The 11,273-nt window shown below is 29.7% G+C and overlaps 1 protein-coding gene across 1 annotated transcript; it reads left to right on the top strand.

Annotated features, from left to right (window-relative positions):
- The first annotated feature begins 8,919 nt into the window (after window positions 1-8,919).
- LOC125813460 (kirola-like) lies at window positions 8,920-9,575 on the top strand. The gene is made up of 2 exons (XM_049492967.1): window positions 8,920-9,106; window positions 9,322-9,575. Exons 1-2 carry the CDS (start codon window positions 8,920-8,922, stop codon window positions 9,573-9,575), a joined length of 441 nt encoding a protein of 146 aa, XP_049348924.1.
- The last annotated feature ends 1,698 nt before the right edge of the window (window positions 9,576-11,273 follow it).

Below are 11,273 nucleotides of genomic sequence, written 5' to 3'. Positions count from 1 at the left end.
AGGAATAATCAAGTTTGGGGGGGGGGGGTAATTAAAACGGAATTTAGTTTAGGTGTACACCGTATAAAAAACTTCAAGTTCAGGGGGGGTAATGAGTACTTTTGCGTTTTAAAAAACTTATATCATCCTAATGTTTCAGGTATTTTATAATGTATAACCAAAATTAGATTTTTTAAAATCGTCTAAATCATTCTTCAGTATTGGTACAGTTCGGTTAGTTTATTTTTTTTACTTTTAAATATCACCTCAAAATATACTATTCTTAAAATATTTACTTGAGATTTCTTTCACAAGTATTTTCTTGAAGAAGCACTTCAAATTTTCAAAAAAATGTCAAGAATGTAAAACATTATTACTGTATTGTTTGATGTTATAAACATTTAATAGAAGTGTTTGCATAGATTTTGCCTTATTGTTTGATGAAGTATCTATTACAGTATCTAGGACTAGGTTATATTTATGTTTGAAAAATGCTATAAAATGTATTTTTATATTAGATTCAACGTATTGTTAATATATAAAATATATTTACATGTAAGATTATTCGGTTCGGTTCAGATTTTTTTTAATATTATAAACTAAAAAAATCATCCCAATTATTAGGGACAATTATACACTTAAATAAAAATCCACAATTTTCTTAGATTTTGGCTATGAAAATTTAAGTCATAGAAATCAAAGATTTTGCTGTTTTTATATCGTTGTCCACAACATCTTCTTTATCTACTCACAATTAATAAGATGTCGTTCAAATCCGATAAAATTTGGAGTGTCAATGGGACGGTTCGGTTAATTTAAAAAACTTATATCATCCTAATTTTTCAGGTATTTTATAATGTATAACCAAAATTAGATTTTTTAAAACCGTCTAAATAATTCTTCGTTATTGGTACAGCTAGGTTAATTTTTTTTTCTACTTTTAAATATCACATCAAAATATACTATTCATAAAATATTTAGTTGTGATTTCTTTCACAAGTATTTTCTTGAAGAAGCACTTCAAATTTGCAAAAAAATGTCAAGAATGTAAATGTAGCACCCCGTATTCAAAATAGACAAAAATGCAGATTTTGAGAAGTTGCAGGTGCAACTTACGGTCACCATCCACGGACTGTAGGTCAGACCACGGCCCGTGCTGGTGGACCGTGGTTCGCCACTGCAACCCCTCCCCAGCCAGCTCAAAAAAAATTTGGCTAAGTCTCGACCCACGGACAAACTCACGGTCCGTAGATCAGACCACGGTCCGTGGTCTGTGTTCGTGGATCAAGACCTCCTTTACCCAGCCTTTGACACGAACTACGGTTGACCATCACGGACCGTCGTTCGATCGACGGTCCGTAGGTCTGACCGTAGATCGAAGGTTAGCAGTCAGTTAGCTGAAAATTCTGACGGGTCAACTTCAGATGGTCATAACTCTTAGAACAAAATTAATTATGTGTCCCATGATCTATGGTTAGAAAGATAATTGAATTATCTTTCCAACGCCACCGAGTTTGCTAAATTCCGACCTCCGAGTAAAAAGTTATGCCTGTTTTAGTGAAGCCCTGTCGGGCAGACTCGACCTACGGACCCAATCGACGGACCGTCAGTCACTCCGACAGCAGCTAATTCAAGGGTCTTTTGGTCTTTTTCTATTTCGTTTAACCCCTAAGATACGTCGTTTAGACCCTAAATCATGAGGTTTTAATTAGTTTTAGCCTAGAAACATAACTAGAACTTACCTTAGTCAAAATCATTAATCAAAACTTAGAAAATTAGAACGCTAAAAGGAGAAGAGAAGTCAAGAACCCTAGTTCAAGAACGAAGCGAGGTTTCTTCAGTTCCAGCCTCGAAATTGAAAGGATTTCTCCGTGGAATTCGTCACCAGGTATGTGGGATTTCACTAGTGGGTTCCTTTCGCCCATTAGGTCCCTAGAATTCAGTCAGATTCTTGATTCCATGATTATGAACAGACCTAGGGTTTCTAGAATTGAACAGATCATCATGAATTAATTATATAAATGTTCCAAATCAGATTATCATGTTATTGCTCAGTTTATCGCATGAATTTCAGAACCCTAGCTATGTATTTCTTTAGTTCTTGAATTACACATGCTAGGTCAGATATTTCAGTATTCAGTTTTACATGCCTCAGTTTATGAATGCATCAATATCAGATTAATTGTTGCATTCTCAGTTTGCATGTTCAGTTTCGAGCTATCCAGTAATTACAGAAATTCAGTCATAACTAGTTAACCACTTAATTCATTGGGAGTAGCATAATACCGAGTTGGACTAGGGCTTCAGCGTACCCATATAGTCCCAGAACTACGAGCCACATAGGTGTAAGTCCCCTCTGTGGGCAACATCAGTTTAGTGATCACACCAGCATGCCTCTATACCTCTGGCAGGGTATATTGGGTCCTTTCGATGGGGCGTATACATCGGACTCCACATTTAGCTCATGTGGTTTTATGTCGGTTATTAGTAGCTCCCACAGTTCAGTCAGACTCTATTGCATTGACCATGTTTCAGTACAATCAGTATTTAGTCTCAACATGTTATAAATTTGGTCATTGCATTCAGTTAGCTCAGTATTCAGTATTTTCAGTATCTATATCATGTTCAGATTTTATCATTGATTTATTGCTTTGTTCAGTTATATGTTCTTTCAGCTTTACTCTATCCTGCATGCTCAGTACCTTTCAAGTACTGACGCATACGTGCGCTACATCTTCTCGTGATGTAGGTTCAGGTTCTCATCACCCAGATCACACTTAGATCGGTTCCCGATCATCAGTTCAGCAGCATCAGTGGTGAGTCCTCATTCTTCGAGGACTAGTGACATGTTTATCTTTATCGATTTTAGTCTTTAGTTTCAGTTTTGCTAGATCTAGTTGGGGCATGTCCCAACATTTCTAGTCAGTTTAGAAGCTTATTTCAGACATAGATAGATTCAACTTAGTATTGAGTTAATAACTTCTTTGTATTAAACTCATCAGTTTTCATATATCTCAGTTATAGTATATGGGTATTCCCCATCTTTCAGATTTATTTATGATTTAGCTTCCGCACAATTTATATTATTCAGATTATATTTAGTATGCTCATGATCATGCCAGCAGGGTTAGCTTGGGATCACTTGTGGTCCTAGGTCCCGTGTCCGCGTCTCGGGGGTAGCTCGGGGCGTGACAGTAAAACATTATTACTGTATTGTTTGATCTTAAAAACATTTAAGAAGTGTTTGCATAGATTTTGCCTTATTGTTTGATGAAGTATCTATTACATTATCTAGGACTAGGTTATATTTATGTTTGAAAAATGCTATAAAATGTATTTTAATATTAAATTCAACATATTGTTAATATATAAAATATATTTACATGTAAGATTATTCGGTTCAGTTCAGATTTTTTTTGTATTATAAACTAAAAAAACCATCCCAATTATTAGGGACGGTTATACACTTAAATAAAAATCCATAATTTTCTTAGATTTTGGCTAAGAAAATTTAAGTCATAGAAACCAAAGATTTTGTTGTTTTTATATCGTTGTCCACAAGATCTTCTTTATGTACTCACAAATAATAAGATGTCGTTCAAATCCGATAAAATTCGAGGTGTCAATGGGACGGTTCTGTTATTTTAAAAAAATTATATCATCCTAATATTTCAGGTATTTTATAATGTATATTACAATTAGATTTTTTAAAACCGTCTAAATCATTCTTCGGTATTGGTATAGTTCGGTTAATTTATTTTTTTGTTTTTTTACTTTTAAATATCACCTCAAAATATACTATTATTAAAATATTTACTTGTGATTTCTTTTGCAAGTATTTTCTTGAAGAAGCACTTCAAATTTTCACCAAAATGTCAAGAATGTAAAACCTTGTTACCGTATTGTTTGATCTTAAATATTTAATGGAGTGCTTGCATAAATTTTGCCTTATTGTTTGATGGAGTATCTATTATAGTATCTAGGACTAGGTAATTATATTTATGTTTGAAAAATGTTATAAAATGTATTTATATATTAAATTCAACATATTGTGAATATATAAAATATATTTACATACATGTCAGATTATTCAGTTCGATTCAATTTTTTTTTGATTTTTATTACAAACTAAAAAACTCATCCCAATTGCTCGGGATAATTATACACTTAAATAAAAGTTCACAATTTTATTGAAAAAATGATATAAATCGATTCGATACAATTAGGTTCAGTCGATTTTTCATAATATTTTGACACCTGTAAAATTCATAGATTTTTTTTTGTAATAATTGAAAAATAATTATCATGAAATTTCAAATATATTAAGTGAAATTATCATTATACAACAACAATGTATAAAAACATATTAAATTTTTGAAATATATTTTTAATTGGCTTCTTTAAAATCCTAAACTCTCTCCTTTCAAATCAAAAATATTGATGTCGTGATAGAGATGAGACCACAACTAAGAAGGTGGAAAAGAAGACAATGGATATCACGATTGAAATAAATAAATTAATTATATGGTGATAGTTTTAACCTTTAATCTAATATTAATTTATTTAAATTTATCATGATGAAATAATTTTTCCACGTGAAGTGTCACACATGAGAAAAAAAATTTAAACAAAAGAAAAAGAATACACTTATCATCAGAAAATAGCCGATCAATGTTTCACTAATTATTGAGGAATCAAATACGATGAGTACGTCCTTTCTGGCTTGAAAATTTAATCAAAATATCATGCATGACTCTTAGTGAAACAAATTGAATACAAGCTAATTCTGAATTATTTTTTCAGAAAAATTTTAAAGCGTCTTTAGTTATTAGGTCTAGTAAGATTATAACTTTAGTGAAAAATGTCTGAAGTTGATTTTGATAAAATATTATAAATCTAAAGTCTTGTCAATGCCTTAAAAAATGATCCAATTTGACAATTAAAAGTGGAATTATTCACACCGCAAAAATATTTGCCTTCATGATTTTCTTCCTTAAAAGTAGGAAAAAAAGATTAAAAAAATACTTCAAAATAAATCAAATTTATCATTGGTTATATTTTTGGATAAAAAATATCTTTGTCATATATTTTTAGTATAAAAATACCCTCAAACTATATCCAAAAATCAAATGTATCAAAAATACCTTTTCTTCCAACAATTATTTCAACAAAAAAAAGGGTTGATGTCCCTTGAATTATTTAAAATGGAACTATTTTGTCATCCATTTAAAGTTAAGGATGCATGCTCTTAATTTTAGAGATTGAGTAAAATTTATTTTGGAGGTTATGAGATTAATCTAACTATTTAAAATAAAAATATTGTATACAATGCCAATTTTATGAAATATGAAAATTAATTTATCAAGATTGATTTTTCGACTAAATATTTATTTAATTTTTTCTTTTCAAAACTAATATGATAGCACTCGATTGAAATTTGAGATGTCTTAACGTTAAAATAAGTAAATATCAAAATATTACTGAAATTGATTTTTTTTTCCATATTTTTCTTAGAGTTTAGTCAAGAAAGGTATGTGATAATTTTCAGAAATAGTAACTCATACCTAATATGCACGTAATTAGAAGAAAAATCTATACTTCATTTTTTTTTTTCTTAAAATGAGAAGTATTTATACTATTTATTTTCTTATCTTATTATATTTCTCACATTCAACCCTCCCCCTCCAAATAAATATAAATAAATAAAAGAACAAGGCAAAAATATACAATTGAAATAGTGCAAAGTTATAATTGATTGTTTATTTTTTTGTTATTTTGGAATAACTGTTAAGAGTGAAGAATATTTTGGATATACTTGCATAATTGAAGGATTTCTTGGAATAACGACAGGTGTATTTTTACACAAAGTCATAACAAAAAATAAATTTGATTAGTTAAGCTTTGTCCCACACTTAACTCATGATGACATGAATATTGAAAAGGCAATCTTAATTTGTGTTTGGCTTTATTAGGAGCTTGACTTTTAGCATTAAACTTATAATGCACCACAGTTCCATTATATAAACTTTTATCCTTATTCATAAGTCGACTAGAAGTATTTTTATAAATCTTAATTTCATTTATGATGAGTTTAATAGTAGAAGACTTATCACTATTAAAAATAATAATGTCATTAACATATGCATGATGAGTTATGAATGCAGAGGCGGACCCATGACTTCGGAAAAAATCATATATATATATATATATATATCTATCTTGAGAAATTGACAGAAATTATAATATAATTAATAGTGTACCAATAAAAAACACATTAGTGTCATTGTGTTGCTGATATAAACTAGAGGATCCACTCGTGAGACCTTGGTTCGAATCCAGCTAAAGTGTTTATTTCACTGTTTTTATTTTAAATTTATCTTAAAGCTTATATTTGAGCTTAGGTAATATTGATGCATCCAAAGTATTTAAATTATGAATTCGTATCCGGGACTATATATTAGGGGGCATTGACAAAATAGCATGATGAAATTATCTGCCCAAAGTTTTGAATTATTTCCCAAAGTTTGGATTGATTCCTTTGGGATAGAATGGAGTATGGACACTGTTCTACAATATTAATAATTTAAACTACAAAACTTTAATGAACTCAATAAAAGAGTAAATTATAGGACACTTATTGTTTTTTTTTTAAAAAACTTTTATATTTGAATTTATAAGGAGTATATTTCGCGAGTTTAATTAAGTTGTAATTTATTTAGCAGGAATTAATTTCTATTTAGTAAAGAAAATGATTAATGAAAATTTTAAAATAAATTTTATTCAAAAATTTATCAATCATATTATTTATCAAAATATTTGACAAAGTCAAAGCTGAAGAACAACGATGCAAGCGGAGTCCCTCTTCTCTTCCCTTCGATAACTAAAAGGAGAGTTTATATTTAAAAGTACAAAAAATCTCCTTTTTCACTATCAGTAAGAAAGAAATAAGCTTTACTTTTCCTCTATTTTATTTCCCTATTACACCTTATTTTTAAAGATTTAGCCTTTAAAAAAAACCTTAAGAATATTTTTCTATTTTCTTTTCTAAGATTTTTATCATTTGAAACATTTCACTATTTTATAAAGAATTCCGTATGAGTTGTAAACCTTATCTTCTGCATTTTAAAAAAAAACAAAACAGTTGTGTGGTTGAAGTTTCTTCCGTGATATCATTAAAAATGATTTTTAATGAAAATTAATGAACGATAGATAATAGATTAATTGCTCAATAATATATTTATTTTAGATGCAATTAACACTAACTGTAAATGTCCCTGAAATCTATAACAATATTGAATTCAATGACAATTAACTGATGTGAGTAATGACTTTAGTATTTTTTTATTAATGTGCATTAATTGCCGTTAAAAGCTGATTTTGTTATAGTGTATGTTGTAGTCCTCGTGGATCATATTTTACAAGTAATATATTTGGAGGTGTTGATTATAATTTTTTTTTTGACCTTGAACTCCAAAAAATATATTTGATCATAAAATTTCGAAATCTAACTTGAAGTTGAATTTCAGAAATTTGGAAAATTTTAAAAATAACAAAAAGTTTTTAATTATTTTTCCATTCTAAATTACTTATAAAAGTCAATAAAAATCCAAATTTATATTCATGACCGAACATAACTTCTAAATTTCAAATATTTAACTTTTTAATTTTTTTTATAATGAATACATGATGAGACATTCACTCATAATTGCTTTTAGTACAACTAATTGAAAGAGAACACAATTGTATTTCAAGTAGGGCTGGTCATAAATACTGAAAAACCAAAATAACGAATCAAATCAATTTTTTTTAGTATTTTGGTTTCGATATTTCGGTTTTCGATATATATTTTTGTATTTTTGATAATTCGGTTCAATTTTCGATATGTGATTTTTGTATATTTCGATATTTTGATTTAACCGAAATCTATTATATTATAATATATATTATTATTATATTAATTATTAATATTAAATATTATATGCAAAATGAAAAATAGGTGAAAGACTTTTCAAATTTTTGACTTTTCAGTTTTCCATCTGCACAGTGCACTGTGCACGTCCCAATCCCACTTCCCGTCACCAGTACACATTCAATTTTCAAAGTTCAAACTCCGTCTCTCATAGCGGGTGTCGCACGTCCCAGTCCCACTTTAAATGAATGTCTCATCATGTATTCAACATTCCAGCGCACTGTTGATCCAGTGAGCAATTCAGAGTCAGTCGGTGAGTCTCCTTGCATTCCGAAGGATCTATTTTTCTAGTTTAGTCCATTAGGATGTTGTGGGGTTTATCCCAACATCCATCTCAGTTGTTTTAGAGGCTTCATAGACAAATAGTCAGTTAGTTATTTCAGTTGTCTTTACTCTTCATTTCTTATGTTAAAGACTTGAGTTTGCCTAAATGGCCAGTTGAGTGTTCCTTTATGACATTCTAGTTCCTTCATAAATGTTTATGTGATGAGTTAAGTCTTCTGTTGAGTTAATAAGTCAGGCCAAGGGTTCGCTTGGGGCCAACAATGGTCTTTGAGTGCCAGTCCCGCTCAAGGTGTAGGCTCGAGGCGTGACAAGTTCTAAATGTGAGTTTCATTAAATAGTTTTTTCCCATTAAACTTAATAATTAAAGCTTGATAAATATTTGAGGAAGACAATTCTCACTTTTGACAAATTTAAAACATCAAAACTGCCCAAATAATGCTTAAGAGACTCTTTTAAACCTACTATAAAAAAAAAAAAAAAAAAAAAAAAAAGATACTATTTTTTAATAATTTTTTCATTATCGGCTAACAACCCAACCTAAACTTCTATGATATGTCGTGGATCATGTTTTATAATATTTATATAATAACTTTTGGTGTAGCTAATTGAAATCTATATAAGGACTACCATTTTTAATAATTTTTTCACCACTTTCTTTCAAAACTTTTTGTTAAGCCAAAAAAAATATGGGTTTGAAGGGTAAGTTGATTTCTTCAGTAGAGGTGAAGTGTGGAGGACATTTGGTTCACGATATTTTTCATGCCAAACCTCATCATATATCCAACATATGCCCTAGCAAGGTCAAAAGTTTTGAGATTCATGAAGGTGAAGCGGTAGATGTTGGTTCAATTGTTGAATGGACATATAACGACGGTAAAATATACACATTTCCCCTCTCTCTACATATGAATGAATTTTTTACATTTAGGTGTGTCTGATATTGAGAAAGTCCATTTCCAATTGAATATTTTTAGTAAAAAAGTTTTTTGATGGTCATATTACTTGCTCCAAAAGCTTATGTACTTTATAAGTTTTAACGGGTAACTTTTATCTTTTATCTCTTATATTTTCGATTTTATTGATCGTAGATGGAAAAGATAAGAAGATAAAGGAAGTGATTGAAGCCGTCAATCATGAAACTAAAACAATCACTTGGAAAGTGATTGGTGGAGATCTGTTAGAGCTGTACGATTCCTTCACTGTTATCTCATCATTTGATCATCATTGGACTACATGGACATTTTTGTACGAGAAGAAAACTGAAGACACACCAGAGCCTCTCGCTCTCTTGGGCTTTATCATTCACGTGACAAAAGATATCGATTGTCACCTTCTCAAGTAATAAAACATCAATGCTACTCAATGGCTCATAGCCCTATTTATACATATGCAAATATATATATATATATATATATATGTATGTTTACACACAAATATATGTGTGTCTATGTGTGATATTGACTAGCTAGTGTGTGAAATAAATAATATTGTGTTTGAAGAAAATATTACATATGTTCCCCTCGTTCTAGAGTTGTATTTTAATGTTCAATATATGTAAAATATTATTAAAATTTACCTATTACAAAATTGATATATTTAATAGTGTGCTTTAATTATATTCTCATTCTTTTGTAGTCAACTCCTTTTTAGGTTTCTCTAGTTTTAAGATGGGCACTAACATAAATTTCAAATCTTAAATTACACTTTGGTTTCGACCCCTTCTATTACATCATGTGTTAAGCCAGTCAAGTGGATCGGGTCAACTCGGTATCACCCCGATAAGCATCAGTAATGTCCCGGCACGGCTAGGAATAATGGGTCGGCTCCTTTGACCTGATTCATGGGTTGGGTTGGTGGCTGAACCGTCTAGGCACGGGAGCTTGGTAGACCGGCCTAGTAGTAGATCGATAGCAGGCCAATGGTTATTTTTGCAAAAATAGCCGTTGGGCCAACTAAAATATCTGGAAAATGGAGCCCGAAACACCTCCAAACTTCCCAAAAATATTTTAAACTCTCAAGTTTTTTTAAAAAAAAAAATCATTTTGATTCATTTTTTTACCTATAAATACTTCTAAATTTCATCATTTTTTCTACAACATTAATATCCTTATTATCTCTGAATTTTCTCTTTAAGTCTTAATTTCTCTAGCAATCCCTTATTATTCTTGCAATTAACAGCATAAAATAAAAGTTTTCAACTTTGGTACATCATCGTTCCATCACTTATTTATTTAGTATATTACTTCTTAAATATTTAATTATTTTTATTTTTTAAAATTTAATTTGCACGATGGATAAAATAAAAAAAGTAAGTATAAGTGTTAAAATTTGTATCTCGAAGATAGTAGTGGTAGTAAGAAAACAAACGGTTCTGATAGAGATGTCAAGACATACCCAAAGATGCCAAACAGACCTTTGACATGTTTAATTTAAGTACTACATCACCATTTTAATTGGCTCAAGAGATATTCTGAATTATCTTCGAAATCAAGAGAATATTTTGATAAAATTTCTTAACATGAATATTGATCGAATCTTGTTAAAGAATTACTCCAAATCCGACTTTAAATTTTAAAGAATCAAAGTTATATTGCCACAAGCTAAATATCTCTGTGTTGATAATCTCAATCCAGTTTTCTAAGTAAAATTATTGGGTCGAATCTGGTTGGATCAATCCACGTGGATGACATATGATCCATGACCCAAAAAAACTTATATATTAATTTAAGTAATCTATCCTTTACAAAATCACTTGAGATTAAGATAAATTAATTTATGCCATATTTCTTTCTTTTTTATTTTTCTAGGTTTTTATTCTTTGAAACATTTCACTATTTTAAATTTAATTTCTTGTAAGTTGTAAACCTTATCTTCAATATATATATTTTTTTAAATTATAAGTTTTTTTATTTTTTATTTTTTATTATAAGTTGAGGGGTTGAAGTTTCATGTTGAAGGACAGCTAACACTAATCTTCCATGATATGTTGTTCCCCTCGTGGATCATGTTTTATAAGTATATACGTAGAAGACGTTTGATT

The sequence above is a fragment of the Solanum verrucosum genome, unplaced genomic scaffold (assembly GCF_900185275.1).
Source record: "Solanum verrucosum unplaced genomic scaffold, falcon-dt-bn FXZP01000203.1, whole genome shotgun sequence".
Classification (NCBI taxonomy): Eukaryota; Viridiplantae; Streptophyta; class Magnoliopsida; order Solanales; family Solanaceae; genus Solanum; species Solanum verrucosum.
Note: the sequence above shows the minus strand (reverse complement) of the source record. Positions and strands in the feature narration are given on the sequence as shown.

Coding starts and splice junctions, on each gene's coding strand:
- LOC125813460 (XM_049492967.1), top strand. CDS start 8,920: ATGGGTTTGAAGGGTAAGTTGATTTCTTCAGTAGAGGTGAAGTGTGGA. Junction 9,107..9,321: donor TGAATGGACATATAACGACG/GTAAAATATACA, acceptor TATTGATCGTAG/ATGGAAAAGATAAGAAGATA.